The sequence below is a fragment of the Mobula birostris genome, chromosome 3 (genome assembly GCF_030028105.1).
Source record: "Mobula birostris isolate sMobBir1 chromosome 3, sMobBir1.hap1, whole genome shotgun sequence".
Taxonomy (NCBI): domain Eukaryota; kingdom Metazoa; phylum Chordata; class Chondrichthyes; order Myliobatiformes; family Myliobatidae; genus Mobula; species Mobula birostris.
The window spans coordinates 227,387,777-227,408,236 of NC_092372.1; the positions used below are offsets into that span (position 1 = coordinate 227,387,777).

General features: G+C 44.7%; 1 protein-coding gene across 1 annotated transcript in view; it reads right to left on the bottom strand.

The window, feature by feature from the left end:
- Positions 1-20,460, bottom strand: part of LOC140195739 (testis-specific serine/threonine-protein kinase 5-like) — a 67,091-nt gene that overhangs the window by 14,185 nt on the left and 32,446 nt on the right. The window contains exons 5-6 of the mRNA XM_072254444.1: positions 19,000-19,055; positions 18,289-18,418 (exon numbers count right to left, since the gene is read on the bottom strand). Coding sequence (XP_072110545.1) covers positions 18,289-18,418; positions 19,000-19,055 — 186 coding nt within the window. The remainder of the gene's footprint in view (positions 1-18,288; positions 18,419-18,999; positions 19,056-20,460) is intronic.

Consider the following 20,460-nt stretch of genomic DNA (forward strand, 5'->3'; position numbering starts at 1 on the left):
AGAGACCATCCCTCCCCTATCTCGATGTTTACTTGGTCCATTTCTGATACCTCCTTCCCTTTTCTCAATCTCTCTGTCTCCATCTGTGGAGACATACGGTTGACGGACATCTTTTATCCCACAGCTATCTTGACGACACCTCTTCCCACCCCGTCTCCTACAAAATGCTGCTCCCTTTCCTCAGTTTCGTCACCTCTGCTACATCTGTTCCCAGGATGTTGCATTCCATGCCAGGATATCAGAAATGTCCTCCCCGTTTAAAGAACAGGGTTTCACCTTCCTCCACCGTTGATGCTGCCCTCACCTGCAACTCTTCCATTTCCCAAACATCCCAGCTCTCGCCATCTTCCTGCCACCTTAACAGTGATAGATTTCCTCTTGTCCTCACCCACCACCCCATAAGCCTCTGCATTCAACGCATCATCTTCCGCAACTTCTGCCACCTCCAAAGGAATCCTACCGCCAAGCATACAGTTGAAGTCAGAAGTTTACGTACACCTTAGCCAAATACAAACGTTTGTACATTTAAACTCAGTTTTTCCACAATTCCTGACATTTAATCCTAGAAAACATTCCCTGTCTCAGGAAAGTTAGGATCACTACTTTATTTTAAGAATGTGAAATGTCAGAATAATAGTAGAGAGAATGATTTATTTCAGCTTTTATTTCTTTCATCACTTTCCCAGTAGGTCAGACGTTTACATACACTTTGTTAGTATTTGGTAGCATTGCCTTTAAATTGTTTAACTTGGGTCAAACGTTTAGGGTTGCCTTCCACAAGCTTCTCACAATAAGTTGCTGGAATTTTGTTGCATTCCTCCAGACAGAACTGGTGTAACTGAGTCAGGTTTGTAGGCCTCCTTGCTCGCACACGCTTTTTCAGTTCTGCCCACAAATTTTGTATCGGATTGAGGCCAGGGCTTTGTGATGGCCACTCCAATACCTTGACCTTATTGTCCTTAAGCAATTTTGTCACAACTTTGGAGGTATGCTTGGGGTCATTGTCCATTTAGAAGACCCATTTGCGACCGAGCTTTAACTTCCTGGCTGATGTCTTGAGATGTTGCTTCAATATATCCACATAACCCTGGACCCAGGGTTGAGATTTTTGATTGGAGAAAGGCTAACTTTGAGAAGTTGCGAAAGGATTTAGAAGGAGTGGATTGGGACAATTTGTTTTATGGAAAGGATGTAATAGAGAAATGGAGGTCATTTAAAGGTGAAATTTTGAGGTTACAGGATCTTTATGTTCCTGTTAGTGTGAAAGGAAAGTTTAAAAGTTTGAGGGAGCCGTAGTTTTCAAGGGATATAGGAAACTCGGTTCAGAAAAAGAGAGGGATCTACAATAAATATAGGCAGCTTGGAGTTAATGAGGTGTTCGAGGAATATAAAGAATGTAAAAAGAATCTTAAGAAAGAAATTAGAAGAGCTACAAACCTCTTTTCCAGAAAATTTGGGATATTTTCCAAAATGCAATAAAAACAAAAATCTGTGATATGTCAATTCACGTGAACCTTTATTCAACTGACAAAAGTACAAAGAAAAGATTTTCAATAGTTTTACTTACCAACTTAATTGTATTTTGTAAATATACACACATTTAGAATTTGATGGCTGCAACACACTCAACAAAAGTTGGGACAGAGTTAAAATAAGATTGAAAAGTGCACAGGATACTCGAGTAACACCAGTTTGGAAGACTCCGCATTAAGCAGGCTAATTGGTAGCAGGTGAGGTATCATGACTGGGTATAAAAGTAGCGTCTATCAAAGGCTCAGTCTTTGCAAGCAAGGATGGGTCATGGCTCACCCCTTTGTGCTAAAATTCGTGAGAGAATTGTTAGTCAGTTCAAAAGGAACATTTCTCAATGCAAGATTGCAAAGAATTTAGGTCTTTCAACATCTACAGTACATAATATTGTGAAAAGATTCAGAGAATTCAGAGACATCTCAGTGCGTAAAGGGCAAGGTTGGAAACCACAGTTGAATGCGCGTGATCTTCGAGCCCTCAGGCGGCACTGCCTAAGAAACCGTCATGCTACTGTGACAATTATAGCCACCTGGGCTCGGGAGTACTTCGGAAAATCATTGTCACTCAACACAATCCGTCGCTGCATCCAGAAATGCAACTTGAAACTGTATTACACAAGGAGGAAGCCGTACATCAACTCTATGCAGAAACGCCGGCGAGTTCTCTGGGCCCGAGCTCATCTCAGATGGACCGAAAGACTGTGGAACCGTGTGCTGTGGTCAGACGAGTCCACATTTCAGCTAGTTTTCGGAAAAAACGGGCGTCAAGTTCTCCGTGCCAAAGGTGAAAACAACCATCCAGATTGTTATCAGTGAAAGGTGCAAAAGCCAGCATCTGTGATGGTATGGGGGTGCATCAGTGCCCACGGCATGGGTGAGTTGCATGTATGTGAAGGTACCATTGACTCTGAGGCGTATATTAGGATTTTAGGGAGACATATGTTGCCATCAAGGCGACGTCTCTTCCCGGAACATCCATGCTTATTTCAGTAAGACAATGCCAGACCACATTCTGCACGGGCTACAACAGCGTGGCTTTGTAGACACAGAGTGCGTATGCTTGACTGGCTTGCTGCCAGTCCAGATCTATCTCCTATTGAAAATGTATGGCACATCATGAAGAGGAGAACCAGACAACGGAGACCACGGACGGTTGAGCAGCTGAAGTCTTATATCAAGCAAGAATGGACAAAATTTCCAATTGCAAATCTACTACAATTAGCATCCTCAGTTCCAAAACGATTAAAAAGTGTTATTAAAAGAAAAGGTGATGTAACACAATGGTAAACATGCCTCTGTCCCAACTTTTGTTGAGTGTGTTGCAGCCATCAAATTGTAAATTTGTGTATGTTTACAAAATACAATTAAGTTGGTCAGTAAAACTATTGAAAATCTTTTCTTTGTACTTTTGTCAGTTAAATAAAGGTTCACGTGAATTAACATATCACAGATTTTAATTTTTATTGCATTTTGGAAAATATCCCAACTTTTCTGGAGATGGGCTTTGTAAAAGATACGAGGCTGCTTTGGTAAGTAAAGTGAAAATAAATCCAGAGGGTTTCTACAGTTATACTAATAGCAAAAGGATAGTGAGGGATAAAATTGGTCCCTTAGAGAATCAGAGTGGACGGCTATGTGTGGAGCCAAAAGAGATGGGGGAGATTTTGAACAGTTTCTTTTCTTCGGTATTCACTAAGGAGAAGGATATTGAATTGTGTAAGGTAAAGGAAACAAGAAGGGTAGTTATGGAAAGTATGACAATTAAAGAAGAGGAAGTACTGGCGCTTTTGAGGAATATAAAAGTGGATAAGTCTCCGGGTCCGGACAAGATATTCCCTAGGACCTTGAGGGAAGTTAGTGTGGAAATAGCAGGGGCTCTGACAGAAATATTTCAAATGTGATTAGAAACGGGGATGGTGCCAGAGGATTGGCGTATTGCTCATGTGGTTCTATTGTTTAAAAAGGGTTCTAAGAGTAAACCTGGCAATTATCAGCCCGTGAGTTTGACGTCAGTGGTGGGTAAATTGATGGAAAGTATTCTTAGAGATAGTATATATAATTATCTGGATAGACAGGGTCTGATTAGGAACAGTCAACATGGATTTGTGCATGGAAGGTCATGTTTGACAAATCTTATTGAATTTTTTGAAGAGGTTACTAGGAAAGTTGATGAGGGTAAAGCGGTGAATGTTGTCTATATGGACTTCAGTACGGCCTTTGACAAGGTTCCACACAGAAGGTTAGTTAAGAAGGTTCAATCGTTAGGCATTAATATCGAAGTAGTAAAATGGATTCAGCAGTGGCTGGATGGGAGATGCCAGAGAGTAGTGGTAGATAACTGTTTGTCAGGTTGGATGACGGTGTGTAGCGGTGTGCCTCAGGGATCTGTACTGGGTGCAATGTTGTTTGTCATATATATTAATGATCTGGATGATGGGGTGGTAAATTGGATTAGTAAGTATGCAGATGATACTAAGATAGGTGACGTTGTGGATAATGAAGAAGGTTTTCAAAGCTTGCAGAGAGATTTAGGCCAGTTAGAAGAGTGGGCTGAAAGATGGCAGATGGAGTTTAATGCTGAAAAATGTGAGGTGCTACATTTTGGTAGGACTAATCAAAATAGGACATACATGGTAAATGGTAGGGCATTGAAGAATGCTGTAGAACAGAGGGATCTAGGAATAATGGTGCATAGCTCCCTGAAGGTGAAATCTCATGTGGATAGGGTGGTGAAGAAAGCTTTTGGTATGCTGGCCTTTATTAATCAGAGCATTGAGTATAGGAGTTGGGATGTAATGTTGAAATTGTATAAGGCATTGGTAAGGCCAAATTTGGAGTATTGTGTACAGTTCTGGTCACCGAATTATAGGAAAAATGTCAATAAAATTAAGAGAGTACAGAGGAGATTTACTAAAATGTTGCCTGGGTTTCATCTCCTAAGTTACAGAGAAAGGTTGAACAAGTTAGGTGCTTATTCTTTGGAGTGTAGAAGGTTGAGAGGGGACTTGATAGAGGTGTTTAAAATTATGAGGGGGATTGATAGAGTTGACATGGGTAGGTTTTTTCCATTGAGAATGGGGGAGATTCAAACAAGAGGACATGGGTTGAGAGTTAAGGGGCAAAAGTTTAGGGGTAACATGAGGGGGAACTTCTTTACTCAGAGAGTGGTAGCTGTGTTGAACGAACTTCCAGCAGAAGTGGTTGAGGCAGGTTCGATGTTGTCATTTAAAGTTAAATTGGATAGCTATATGGACAGGAAAGGAATGGAGGGTTATGGGCTGAGTGCAGGTCGGTGGGACTAGGTGAGAGTAAGAGTTCAGCACAGACTAGAAGGGCCAAGATGGCCTGTTTCCGTGCTGTAATTGTTATATGGCTATATGGTTATAATTTTCCTTCCTCATGATGCCATCTACTTTGTGAAGTGCGCTAGTCCCTTCTGCAGCAAAGCACCCCCAAACATGATGCTGCCACCCCCATGCTTCTCGGTTGGGATGGTGTTCTTCGGCTTGCAAGTCTCACCCTTTTTCCTCCAAACATAATGATGGTCATTATGGCCAAACAGTTCAGTTTTTGTTTCATCAGACCAGAGGACATTTCTCCAAAAAGTAAGATCTTTGTCCCCATGTGCATTTGCAAACTGTAGTCTGGCTTTTTTATGGCAGTTTTGAAGCAGTGGCTTCTTCCTTGCTCAGTAGCCTTCCAGGTTATGTCCATATAGGACTCGTTTTACTGTGGATATAGATACTTGTCTATCTGTTTCCTCCAGCATCTTCACGAGGTCCTTTGCTGTTGTTCTGGGATTGATTTGCACTTTTCACGCCAAAGTACGTTCATCTCTAGGAGACAGAATGCGTCTCCTTCCTGAGTGGTATGATGGCTGTGTGGTCCCATGGTGTTTATACTTGTTTGTACAGATGAACGTGATACCTTCAGGCGTTTGGAAATTGCTCCCAAGGATGAACCAGACTTGTGGAGGTCCACAAATTTTTTTTCCTGAGGTCTTGGCTGATTGCTTTTGATATTGTTTGTAAACTTCTGACCCACTAGAATTGTGATATAGTCAATTAAAAGTGAAATAATCTGTCTGTAAACAACTGTTGGAAAAATTCTCGTGTCATGCACAAAGTAGATGTCCTCAACATCTTGCCAAAACTATAGTTTGCTAATATGAAATCTGTGGAGTGGTTAAACAATGAGTTTTAATGACTTCAACCTAAGTGTGTGTAAACTTCTGACTTCAACTGTATCTTTACGATCATCCACCTCTGCTTTCCGCAGGGATTGCTCCCTCCATGATTCCCTTGTCCATTAGTCCCTCCCCACTAATCTCCCTCCAAGTATTTACCTCTGCAAGCAGCCAAAGTGCTGCACCTGCCCATTGACCTCCTCCCTCACCTCCATTCAGGGCCCCATCAGCCCTTCCAGGTAAGACAACACTTCACCTGTGAATCTGCTGGGGCTGTCTATTGTGTCCAGTGCTCCCGATGCAGCCTCCTCTGCAGTGGTGAGATCAGTCATAAATTGGGGGACTGCTTTGTTGAGCACCTCTGCTTCATTCGCCAAAAGTGAAACTTCCTGGTGGTCAAGCATTTTAATTCCCATTCCCATTCCGACATGTCGGTCCACGGCCTCCTCTTGTGCCACGATGAGGTCACCCTCAGGGTCGGGGAGCAACACTTCATATTCCGTCTGGGTAACCTCCAACCTGATGGCATGAACATCGACTTCTCCTTCCTCTCCCCTCTTCTTCTATTCCCCACTCTGACCTCTTGCCTCTGCTCACCTGCCTATCACCTCTCCCTAGCTTCCCTTTCTCCCATGTTCCACTCTCCTCTCCTGTCAGATTCCTTCCTCTCCAGCCCTCTACCTTTCCCACCCACCTGGCTTCACCTATCACCTTCCAGCTATCCTCCCTCCCCTCTCCCCACCTTTTTATTCTGGCATCTTCACCCTTCCTGTCCTGTCCTGTCCTGTCCTGATGAAGGGTCTCAGCCCAAAATCTTGACTGTTTATTCCTCTCTCTAGACGCTGCCTGACCTGTTGCATTTTGCATCTGTTGCTCTGGGTTTTCAGCAACTGCAGACTTTGTGTTTATATAGTGTCAACAGTTTTAAACCACATCGAATGCATATGTGCAGATTGTTATGTCATCCAGACAGATTAATGAATGATTTTCCCTATGGCAACAAAAATTTTAAAAAACATAAAATCCCCACCCTGTCCTTATAAAGTCATACAGAACAGAAACAGGTTTACAGAGTCATAGAGCACGGCAGCGCAGGAACAGGCCCGTCTAGTCTGTGCTGAGCTGTTATGCTACTTCCATCAACTCACACCTGGACCATAGCCCTCCATACGCCTACCATCCATGTACAAACCCCATTTCCGGAAAAGATGGGATATTTTCCAAAATGCAATAAAAACAAAAATCTGTGATATGTTAATTCACGTGAACCTTTATTTAACTGACAAAAGTACAAAGATTTTCAATAGTTTTACTGACCAACTTAATTGTATTTTGTAAATATACACACATTTAGAATTTGATGGCTGCAACACACTCAACAAAAGTTGGGACAGAGGCATGTTTGCCGTTGTGTTACATCACCTTTCCTTTTAATAACACTTTTTAATTGTTTTGGAACTGAGGATGCTAATTGTAGTAGATTTGCAATTGGAAATTTTGTCCATTCTTGCTTGATATAAGACTTCAGTTGCTCAACAGTCCGTGGTCTCCGTTGTCTGATTCTCCTCTTCATGATGCGCCATACATTTTCAATAGGAGATAGATCTGGACTGGCAGCAGGCCAGTCAAGCACACGCACTCCGTGTCTACAAAGCCACGCTGTTGTAGCCTGTGCAGAATGTGGTCTGGCATTGTCCTGCTGAAATAAGCATGGATGTCCCGGGAAGAGACGTCGCCTTGATGGCAACATATGTCTCTCTAAAATCCTAATATACGCCTCAGAGTCAATGGTACCTTCACATACATGCAACTCACCCATGCCGTGGGCACTGATGCACCCCCATACCATCACAGATGCTGGCTTTTGCACCTTTCACTGATAACAATCTGGATGGTCGTTTTCATCTTTGGCACAGAGAACTCAACGCCCGTTTTTTCCGAAAACTAGCTGAAATGTGGACTCATCGGACCACAGCACACGGTTCCACAGTCTTTCGGTCCATCTGAGATGAGCTCGGGCCCAGAGAACTCGCCGGCGTTTCTGCATAGAGTTGATGTATGGCTTCCTCCTTGCGTAATACAGTTTCAAGTTGCACTTCTGGATGCAGCGACGGACTGCGTTGAGTGACAATGGTTTTCTGAAGTACTCCCGAGCCCAGGTGGCTATAATTGTCACAGTAGCATGACGGTTTCTTAGGCAGTGCCGCCTGAGGGCTCGAAGATCACGCGCATTCAACTGTGGTTTCCAACCTTGCCCTTTACGCACTGAGATGTCTCTGAATTCTCTGAATCTTTTCACAATATTATGTACTGTAGATATTGAAAGACCTAAATTCTTTGCAATCTTACATTGAGAAATGTTCCTTTTGAACTGACTAACAATTCTCTCACGAATTTTGGCACAAAGGGGTGAGCCACGACCCATCCTTGCTTGCAAAGACTGAGCCTTTGATAGACGCTACTTTTATACCCAGTCATGATACCTCAACTGCTACCAATTAGCCTGCTTAATGTGGAGTCTTCCAAACCGGTGTTACTTGAATATTCTGTGCACTTTTCAATCTTATTTTAACTCTGTCCCAACTTTTGCTGAGTGTGTTGCAGCCATCAAATTCTAAATGTGTGTATATTTACAAAATACAATTAAGTTGGTCAGTAAAACTATTGAAAATCTTTTCTTTGTACTTTTGTCGGTTAAATAAAGGATCACGTGAATTAACATATCACAGATTTTTGTTTTTATTGCATTTTGGAAAATATCCCAACTTTTCTGGAAATGGGGTTTGTGCATATCCAAACTTCTCTTACACATTGCAATCGGATCTGCATGCACCATTTCTGCTGGCAGCTCGTTCCACACTCCCACCACCCTCTGAGTGAAGAAGTTCCCCTTCAGGTTCCAGTTAAACATTTCATCTTTCACCCTTAACCTATGATCTCCAGTTGTAGTCTCACCCAACCTTGGTGGAGAAAGCCTGCTTGCATTTACCCTATCTATACCTCTCATAAATTTGTATACTTTGATCAAATATCCACTCATTCGCCCACGCTCTCGGGAATGAAGTCTTAACCTACCCAATCTTTCCCTATATCTCAGGTGCTCAAGATCCGGCAGTATCCTTGTAAATTTACTCTGTACTCTTTCAATCTTATTGATATCCTTCCTGTTGGTAGGTGACCAGACCTGCACACAATGCTCCAAATTGGGCTTCACCATGACATTCCAACTCCCGTACTCATTACTTTGATTAATAAAGGTCAATGTACCAAAAGCTCTCTTTACGACCCTATCTACCTGTGACGCCACTTTCAAAAAACTATGGACCTGTATTCCTAGACTATTGTTTTCTACCGCTCTCTTACCCTGGTTTGTCCTCACAGAAGGGCGACACGTCACGTATGACAATAAAATTGGAAAAAGCAACGATCAGTCTCTGCCCTCTCCCCTAAACAGGCCCTTCAGCCCATCAAGTCCGTTCTGACCATCAGTAGCTTTTTACACCAACCTGACACAAATTTTACTTCAGCCTGACCTCATTCTTATTAGCTGCCCCAGATTCTACGCCTCACTCACACACAAGGGGCGACGTGCAGCAGTCAGTTAAACCACCAACCTGCACGCTGTTGTGACGTGGGCGGATAGCAGAGCAGCGGGGAAAACCCGCGTGGCCAAAGGGAGAACATACAGACTCCGCGCGGAACACCGGAGGCTGGGATTGAACTGTGCCTCTGAGATTGTGAGGTAGCAGCTCTCTCCACTGTGCGGACCTCAAGTGCGAGCCCAGACCCGCTGGAAAACTCTGTGACGCCGGAGATGAGCTCCAACTCAAAACTGTCTCCTCTCACTGAACTGTGCAGGGAAAGGGCCTTTGGCTCACGATGTCTGTGCTGAACCAGTTCAGACAATGATCCCTGACTACACTAATTCTTCCTGCCTGAACGTGGGCTCCACTCTCTGCACAACGTGAGCAACACACAAAATGCTGGAGGAACTCAGCAGGTCCAGCAGCATCAAAGGAGGGAAGAAACAGTCAACTTTTTGGGTCAAGACCCTTCATCTGGACTGGAGAGGAATGGAGGTAGAAGGTGGTGGGGGGGGGGACAGGAGGAGCTCAAGCTGGCAGGTGACAGGTGAGACATGATAGATGCCGCCCGAGCTGCTGGAAAGGAATGGGGGTGAAAGGTAAGGGGGACAGGAGGAGTTCAAGGGGACAGGTGAGACGTGATATTTGCCACCCGAGCTGCTGAGTTCCACCAGCATTTTGTGTGAGTTGGTCTGGATTTCCCGCATCCGTAGCATGGAGAGCATTCTAACTGGTTGCATCTCCGTCTGGGATGCGAGGGGCCACTGCACAGGATCAAAAAAAAAGCTGCAGCCAGCTCCTCACCTCCCCAGCATCACGGACACCTTCAAAAGGTGGCATTCATCATTAAGGACCCCCAACGCCAAGGTTCTATCATTTGTCATGGCCAGTGTGGGCAAAAATCTTGTGCTGTGCAGTTGTTTTGCCCAGTGACAACAACAACAACATGTGGAGACTGAATAATTTCTTCAATAAAAAAGTATAAACAAGCCAGTTCTAAAATCTGCAGACAAGTCATCACAAAGTCCACATCGTCAGCACCATACACATCAGCAAACGGAGAAGGAAATGTGCTCGTGAAAAATACTTAACATGCCAATGAGGCAGAGGGTGGCAATGTTTTGTGTGCAGTTTAAATTCCTTCGTGCTCTAGCATGCCCCCTTCTCATTGCTACCATTAAAGAGGAGGTACAGGAGTCTGAAGACACACACTCAGTGATTCAGGAACAGCTTCTTCCCCTCCGTCATCCGATTTCTGAACGGACAATGAACCCATGAACACCACCTCACTGTGGTTTCCTCTTTTTTTTTTGAACTACTTACTTAATTTATTTTTTATACATATACTGAGTATAATTTAGTTATTTTATTAATATGTATAGCAATGTACTGTTGCTACAAAACAAATTTCACAACTTATGCCAGCAATATTAAACCTGATTTTTATTCACAATTTTATTCTGAATCTCTTGTATTTATGATTTTTTGCTGCACATTCATGCACCTTTCTGATTGTCTTTTAAATGCCTCTATTGCACCTCTCTCCAACAGCACCTCTGCAGAACATTCCAGATACCCTCCACTCCCTATATAAAAAAAACTTGCCCCACACCTCAGCCCTGAACTCTCCCACCCTAAATGTAAGCCCTCTGGTATCAGACATAAAGTTGCCGGCTGACTCTTACATCTAATCTTATAAGCTCGTATCAGGTCTTCCATCAGCCTCTGACTGAGAAAGGATCCCAAGTTTGTTCATTGTCTCCTTAAAGCACACACCCTCTAATCCAGGCAGCATCCTGGTAAACCTCTTCTGCACCCTCTCCTATAATGTGGTGACCAGAACTGTACGCAATACTCCAGATGTGGCCTAACCAGAGTTACACAATCTGTAACATAACTTCCCGACTCTTGAGTAACACAGACAAAATGCTGGAGGAACTCAGCAGGTCAGGCAGCACCCATAGCTGGAAATACACAGTCGATGTTTCAGACCGAGACCCTTCTTCAGCACTAGAAAGCAAGGGGAGAGAGGCCAGAATAAGGTGGGAGGGGAAGGAGTACAAGCTGGCAGGTAGCAGGTGAGGAGGAAGGTGGGTGGGGTCACAATGAACTAAGAAGCTGGGAGGTGACAAGTGGACTAGATAAAGGGCTGAGGACAGCGAGGATAGTGGACTATGGAAGAAAGGAAAGGAGGGAAACCAGGGGGAGGTGATAGGCAGGTGAGATGCTCTCTTCTCACTGCCACCATCAGGAAGGTGGTACAGAAGCCTCAGGGCCCACACCACCAGGTTCAGGAACAGGTATCACCCCTCAAGCATCAGGCTCTTGAACCAAATAGGATAACTTTATCACCATATCACTAAACTGTTCCCATAACCTATGGACTCACTTTCAAGGATTCTTCATCTCATGTTCTCAATATTTATTGCATATTTATTCATTATTATTATTTTTTCTTGTTGTATTTTCACAGTTTACTGTGTTTTGCATATTGGTTATTTGTCCATCCTGTTGGGTGTGGTCTTTTGTTAATTCTATTGTCTTTCTTGTATTTACTGTAAATGCCCACATGAAAATAAATCTTGAGGTTATATATAAGACTATATGATATAGGAGCAGAATTAGGCCATTCAGCCCATCGAGTCTTCTCTGCCATTCTATCATGACTGATCCCGGATCCCACTCAACCCCATACACCTGCCTTCTCACCATGTCCTTTGATGCCCTGACCAATCAGGAAACGATCATCTTCCACATTAAACATAGGCACGGACTTGGCCTCCACAGTCTGTGGCAGAGCATTTCACAGATTCACTACTCTCTGGCCAAAGAAATTACTCCTTACTTCTGTTCTAAAGGGTCACCCCTCAGTTTTGAGGCTGTGCCCTCTAGTTCTAGATATCCTATCATAGGAAACATCCTCTCCACATCCACCCTATCTAGTCCTTTCAACATTCAGTAGGTTTCAATGAGATTCCAGTGAGTACAGGCCCAAGTCTGCCAAACACTCCTCATATGTTAACCCCTTCATTCTTAGAATCATCCTCCTGAACCTCCTCTGGACTCTCTTCAATGACAACACATCCGTTCTGAGATATGGGGCCCAAAACTGTTGACAATACTCTAAGTCCAACCTGACAAGTGTCTTAAAGGCTCAGCATTATCTCCATTTAGATAATAGTCCACACTATTGTTCCTATTACCAAAATGCATTATCGTACATTTCCCACTGTATTCCATCTGCCACTTTTTAGCCCATTCTTTCCAGTTTGTCTAAATCCTGCTGCAATCACGTTGCTTCCTCAGCACTACCTACCCCTCCACCTGTCTGCAAACTTTGCCACAAAGCCATCAATTCCAGTATCTAAATTACTGACAAACAATGTGAAAAGCAGCAGTCTCAAGATCAACCTCTGAGGAACATCACTAGTCACTGGCAGCCAACCAGAAAATGCCCCTTTTATTCCCACTCACTGCTTCCTACCTGTCAGTCATTTCTCTGTCCATGTCAGTATCTTTCCTGTAATGCCATGGGATTTTATCTTGTTAAGCAGCCTCATGTGTGGCACTTTATTAAACACCTTCTGAAAATCCAAGTAAATGACATCCACTGCCTCTCCTTTGTCCACCCTACTTGTTACTTCCTCAATGAAATCCAACCAATTTGTCAGGCAAGATTTCCCTTTACAGAAACCATGCTGACTTTGATTTATTTTATCATTTGTGTCCAAGTAGATCGAACCCTCAATCTTAATAATGGACTCCAACACTTTCCCAACCGCTGAAGTGAGACTAACTGGCCTAATTGGCAATCTTCCAGTCCTCTGGGACCATGCCAGAATCAAGTGATTCTTGAAAGATCATGACCAATGCATCCATTATCTCTTCAGCAACCTCTCTCAGGACTCTGGGATATAGTCCATCTGGACCAGGTGACTTGTCCGACTTAAGATTTTTGAGCAACACACATCAAAGTTGCTGGCGAACGCAGCAGGCCAGGCAGCATCTCTAGGAAGAGGTACAGTCGACGTTCTGGTCTCGGCCTGAAACGTCGACTGTACCTCTTCCTAGAGATGCTGCCTGGCCTGCTGCATTCGCCAGCAACTTTGATGTGTGTTGCTCGAATTCCCAGCATCTGCAGAATTCCTGTTGCTTAAGATTTTTGAGTTTGCCTAGCACAAAATTTTTTACTTTGCAATAGCAATGACACTCACTCCTGCTCCCTGACACTCACGGACCTCTGGCACACTGCTAGTGTTTTCCACAGTAAAGACTGATGCAAAGTACTCATTAAGTTCATCTGCCATTTCTTTGTCCCCCATTCCTACCTCACCAGCATCATTATCCAGTGGTCCAATATGAACTCTCACCTCCCTTTTACTCTTTATATAACTGAAAAAAACTTTTAGAATCCTGCTTTATATTATTGGCTAGTTTGCTCTCATATTTCATCTTTTCCCTTCTTAAAGCTTTTTTTAAGTTGCCTTTTGATTTTAAGAGCTTCCCAATCTCTAACTTCCCACTCACTTTTGCTACCTTATATGCCCTTTACTTGGCTTTTAAACAGTCCTTAACTTCCTTTGTCAGCCATGGTTGCCTACTCCTACCATTTGAGAACTTCTTCCTCTGTGGGACAGATTTGCGCATTCTGAACTATTCCCAGAAACTTCAGCCATCTCTGCTCTGCTGTCATCCCCGCCAGTATCCTCCTCCAATCCACCTGGGCAAGCTCCTCTCTCATGCCTCTGTAACTCCCTTTATTCCATTGCAACACAGCTACATCTGACTTGTGCTTCTCCCTCTCAAATCGCAGTATGAATTCAATCATATTATGATCACTGCCTCCTAAGGGTTCCTTTACGTTAAGCTCCCTAATAAGTTTTGGGTTATTACGCAACACCCAATCTAAGACAACCTTCCCCCCGAGTAGGCTCAAGCACAACCTGCTCTAAAAAGCCATCTTGTAGGCATTCAACAATTTCTATCTCTTGCGATCCAATGCCAACCTGATTTTTCCAATCCCCTTACATATTGAAGTCCCCCATTACAATTTGTTGCAAGGACGCGACAGTGGAACGAACCCAAGTGCTGAACACGGACACGGAGGCAGAGTCAGGAGGCATTATGGTCATAGCGAGCGTGGAATTGGTGTCCAAGAGAGTCTTTACCCAGAGTCTTGGTTTCAGTAGAGAATTCAGGAACAATGATAGACTTAGAACTAATAGTTCTATGAACCATGGAACAAGGTTACTCATACATGAGTCAACTAGCAGCTCCCTGTTGTGATCACAGGGTCTTTACCCTGCAGTTTCTGATGGGAAGCAGGTGTGTGTAGTTAGTGGAACCTGGAATGATTGGAACTTAATGAGGTGATTGAGGCCCAATTCCTTGTGGTAATATAGCAAGGTGGGGGATTGCCAGAAGGGACCATGACATAATTGCGTCATTACCTTATTACATGCCTTTTCCGGCTCCCTTTGCAATCTCAATCCCACATTTTAGCTACTATTTGGAGGCCTGTATATGATTCCCATAATATATACAGTTTCTTAACTCCACCCACAAATATTCAACATTTTCTGACCCTATGTCACCTCTTTTTAAAGAAGTACTGTAATTCCAACAGAGCCACACCATTGTCTATGACTTCCTGCCTGTCCTTTCAATACAAAGCACATCTTTTGATGTTAAGCTCCCAATTATGGGCTTCTTTCAGCCACGACTCAGTGATGCCCACAACGTCATACCGATCAATCTCTAATTGTGCCACAAGTTTGTCCTCCTTATTCCAAACGCTACATGCATTTAAATACAGCACCTTCAGTCCTGCACTCGTCGCTCTTATGAATTTTTCCTCTGTGGTACAATTTAATTCTTGCCCTGTCTGTACTTGGCCTTCGTATTTCATCATCTACTTGTAAACCTGCTGGCTCATCCTCAGATCTATCATACAGCTTCCCATCCCCCTGCCACATTAGTTTAAACCACTCCCAACAGCTCTAGTAATCTGCCCCCAAGAATATTGGTCCCCCTCAGATTCAAGTGCAACCGGCCCCTTTTGTAACCGGTCACACCTGCCCCAGAGGAGGTTGCAATGATCCAGAAATCTGAATCCCTGCCCCCTGCTCCAATCCTTCAGCCACGCATTTATCCTCCACCTCATTCTATTCCAGACATTCCACCCTGCAAAAACTCACTTCAGGGAGGTAGCACCATCAATTTGCGGGAGACTCCCAGAACTTCTGGGAGAGGTGGGATGTCTGCAATAGAGTAGCTCCTTAGCAGCTGGCCAGCTAGTTTAAATAACGTTAGCTATGCTAATGAACAAATGACATCTGTTAAACTCACCTCAACATGTCTTTTACATTTTAACCCACCATGGGCAATAGAAAAGTCACTGTTGCAAACAGCGCAGCGAGCAACACTGTCATTATTTTTGACCCCTATTAGGCAGGGGTACACTTTAGGGTAGTCTGGGGTGACGTACGTTTTATATTTTATCTTTTTGGAACACTCTGTCATGGTGCTCTCTCTCTCTCGCTCGCGCGCTCTCTCTCGCTTGCTTTCTGTCTTGCTCTCACTTGCTTCCTCTCTCACTCGCTGGCTCTCAAAAAAATTGATTTCCGGGATATTGTATACAATTTGCGGGCATCAGGGAGCCACTATTCATATGCGGGAGACTCCCGGAACTTCTGGGAGAGGTGGGATGTCTGCTATTCCCGTCCTCACTGTGGTGTGGCATAGGCAGTAATCCCAAGATTACTACTCCTGGGGTCCTGGTTTTCAGCTTCCTTCCTAACACCCTGTATTCTGTTTTCAGGACCTCCTCCCTTTTTCTACCTATGTTGTTGGTACCAATATGTACCACAACTCCTGCTCACCCTCCCTTTTCAGGACATTGTGGACAGGTCAGAAACATCTCGGACCCTGGCACCTGGGAGGCAAACTACCATCCGTGTTTCTTTCCTGCATCCACAGAATCGCCTGTTTGACCCCCTGACTATAGAGCCCCCTATCACTGCTGCCTTCCTCTTCAGCTCCCTACCCTTCTGAGCTACAGGGACAGACTCAGTGCCAGAGGCACGGACAATATACACACACACACGCACACACACACACACACACACACACACACACACACACTCTCACACACACACACACACACACACATATATATGTCTGTGTGTGTGTATGTATGTATGTGTAGATATATATATGTATATACACACACAGTGGCATGCAAAGGTTTGGGCACCCTGGTCAAAATTTCTGTTACTATGAATAGCTAAGCGAGTTAAAGATGACACATTTCTTTAATATTTTAAGCAAGATTACTTTTTTATTTCCATCTTTTACAGTTTCAAACTAACAAAAAAGGAAAAGGGCCCGAAGCAAAAGTTTGGGCACCCTGCACGGTCAGTACTTAGTAACACCCCATCACAGCTTGTAAATGCTTTCAAATCTCTTACTAGTTCTTCTTTCAGTTAGTCCTGACGAAGGGTCTCGGCCCGAAACGTCAATTGTACCTCTTCCTAGAGAGGCTGACTGGCCTGCTGTGTTCACCAGCAACTTTGATGTGTGAAACGCTTTCTGTAGCCAGCTAAGAGTCTTTCAATTCTTGTTTGGGAGATTTTTGCCCATTCTTCCTTGCAAAAGGATTCTCGTTCTGTGAGATTCTTGGGCCGTCTTGCATGCACTGCTCTTTTGAGGTCTATCCACAGATTTTCGATGATGTTTAGGTCGGGGGACTGTGAGGGCCATGGCAAAACCTCCAGCTTGTGCCTCTTGAGGTAGTCCATTGTGGATTTTGCAGTGTGTTTAGGATCATTAACCTTTGCTCATTGCGGCCAAAATTCAGCGTCAGAAGTTTGCAAAGGAACATCTAAACAAGCTTGATGCATTTTGGAAACAAGTCCTATGGACTGATGAAGTTAAAATAGAACTTTTTGGCTGCAATGAGCAAAAGTATGTTTGGAGAAAAAAGGGTGCAGAATTTCATGAAAAGAACACCTCTCCAACTGTTAAGCACGGGGGTGGATCAATCATGCTTTGGGCTTGTGTTGCAGCCAGTGGCACGGGGAGCATTTCACTGGTAGAGGGAAGAATGAATTCAATTAAATACCAGCAAATTCTGGAAGCAAACTTCACACCGTCTGTAAAAAAGCCGAAGATGAAAAGAGGACGGCTTCTACAACAGGATAATGATCCTAAACACACCTCAAAATCCACAATGGACTACCTCAAGAGGTGCAAGCTGAAGGTTTTGCCATGGCCCTCACAGTCCCCCAAACTAAACATCATCGAAAATCTGTGGATAGACCTCAAAAGAGCAGTGCATGCAAGACGGCCCAATAATCTCACAGAACTAGAAGCCTTTTGCAAGGAAGAATGGCCCAAACAAGAACTGAAAGACTCTTACCTGGCTACAGAAAGCGTTTACAGGCTGTGATACTTGCCAAAGGGGGTGTTACTAAGTACTGACCATGCAGGGTACCCAAACTTTTGCTTTGGGCCCTTTTCCTTTTTTGTTAGTTTGAAACTGTAAAAGATGGAAATAAAAAGGTAATCTTGCTTAAAACATTAAAGAAAAGTGTCATCTTTAACTTTTATGCCTTTTCAAAATCAGGTCATCTTTTACTCGCTTAGCTATTCACAGTAACAGAAATTTTGAGCAGGGGTGCCCAAACTTTTGCGTGTGTGTGTATCTGGAGGCTACCCCCCAGATGGAATACATGGTGACTGCTCTATACTGTACAAATGTGGACGTAGGGATGTAGAGAACTGCCACTGCAATGTTACTGCCTGAGTCTTGAAGCTAGCTGTGTCCTCTGAATCAGAACTCCATGCACACCGCTCCTTAAAGGGAATGGAAAGATCCCAGCTGGACAGCCAGCAGGAACCTCACAATGTGAGAGTGGAGTGCGAGGGACGGAGAGGAGAGGAGAGATCTGGGGCTGAGTCCCCATCGGTGAGGGCTGGGTGATCTTACATGCTCCAGATGTCGGCGTGGTCCCCTCTGTACCTCAGACCCTGCAGGATCTCGGGGGCCGTGTAGGGCAGGGAGCCACAGAAGGTGTTCATCAGGCTGTTCCTGCTGCATTTGCTGGCCAGGCCAAAGTCTGAGGGAAGAGGAGGGTGTTAACATGGGTAAGAGGTTAACCAGGAGGGGAGAGGATATGGGAAAGGAGAGGGTTAATAGCAGAGAAGAGTGGGATAACAAGGAGCGAAGAGGGTTAACGGGCAGGAGAGGGTAATGGGGAGAGGGGTTAATGGAGAGAAATTAACTCTCCAACTGCCCTTCTCTCTCACTTGCTATCTCCTCCCTCCCTCCCCCTCTCTCTCTCTGTCCCTCTTTCTCTCCTCCCTCCCCCCTTTCTACCCCGCATCCATCTCCCACATTCACACATCCATCAGGCCTGGGCAGCTCTGATTAATCAGTTCCCCACCCCCCGCTGCGCTGGTCCACCGCCCCTCAATCTGGTCCAGTTCCCTTTGGTCCCTCGCCTTGCCTCTCACAGAGCTCCCCTCCCTCCTGTCTGCAGCTCACAGCCACTCTCGGAAGCGCACACCCTGTCTTTCTCTCTGGCCACTGCAGATTTCAGTTCCTGTTCTGGACCCTGGGGTTGTCAGGACCACCCCCCTCCCCGACACCGAACCCCACCACATGACATGGGGGGGGGGGGGGACTTTGCTCACTCACCTGACAGTTTAATGCATCCTCGTTCATCCAGCAGGATGTTCTCACACTTCAGGTCTCTGAGGACAGAGTTTTCAGCTATAGTTCCATCAGCTCCTCAAACACGCAAGCCGTCCAACCCGGCTCAGGGGCAGACAGCGAGAACGGGGAGCGGCAGCGGGTGTGGGATGCAGGCACGGAACGTCTGCTCCACGGGTATGAAATGTGGGCTGTACTGGTATTATGTGTGTGTGTGTGTGTGGTATGATTATACAGGGATGTTGTATGTGCGTGTGATTGTACTGGGGTATCTGTATGTGTGATTGTACTGGGATATCTCTGTATCTGATTGTACTGGGGTAAGTCTGTGTGTGATTATACTGGGATGTCTGTGTTATTGTACTGCGATAGTGGGTGTGATTGTACTGGGATTGTGTGTGCGTGCATGTGTGTACTAGGATTGTGTTTGTGTGTGTGTGTGTGTGTGTGTGTGTGTGTGTGTGTGCACACGTGTGTGAGATTGTACTGGGATGCATATGCATGATTGTACTGGGATGCGTGCGTGATTGTACTGGGATGTGTGTGCGTGATTGTACTGGGATGTGTGCGTGATTGTACTGGGATGTGTGTGCGTGATTGTACTGGAATGCGTGCGTGATTGTACTGGGATGTGTGTGCGTGATTGTACTGGAATGCGTGCGTGACTGTACTGGGATGCATGTGTGTGATTGCACTGGTATTGTGTGGGTGTGATTGTGAACTCGGCCTTTTCTCCTTGGAGCGGCGGAGGATGAGAGGTTACCTGATAGAGGTGTATAAGATGATGAGAGGCATTGATCGTGTGGATAGTCAGAGGCTTTTTCTTAGGGCTGGAATGGCTAACATGAGGGGGTACAGCTTTAAGGTGCTGGGGAGTAGGTAGAGGGGAGATGTCGGGGTAAGCTTGTTTTATGCAGAGTGTTGAGTGCGTGGAATGGGCTGCTGGTGACGGTGGTGGAAACAGATACAATAGGGTGTTTTAAGAGCTTAGAAAAATAGAGGGCTATGGGTAGCTCTAGGTAATTTCTAAAGTAAGGACATGTTCAGCACAGCATTGTGGGCTGAAGGGCCTGTATTGTGCTCTAGGTTTTCTATGTTTCTACGTTATTGCACAGGGATGTTTGTGTGTGATTGTACTGGGATTGTGGAAGTGAGAAAGTGAGAGCGTACTGGGATGTGATTGTGATTGTACTGGGCTAATGTGTGTGTGTGTGAGAGTGAGAGGGTGAGATTGCACTAGGCTTGTGAGTGAGTGTGTGTGAGATTGCACTGGGTTTGTGAGTGTGTGTGTGTGAGATTGCACTGGGTTTGTGAGTGTGTGTGTGTGAGATTGCACTGGGTTTGTGAGTGTGTGTGTGTGTGTGATTGCACTGGGTTTGTGAGTGTGTGTGTGTGTGTGATTGCACTGGGTTTGTGAGTGTGTGGGTGTGAGATTGCACTGGGTTT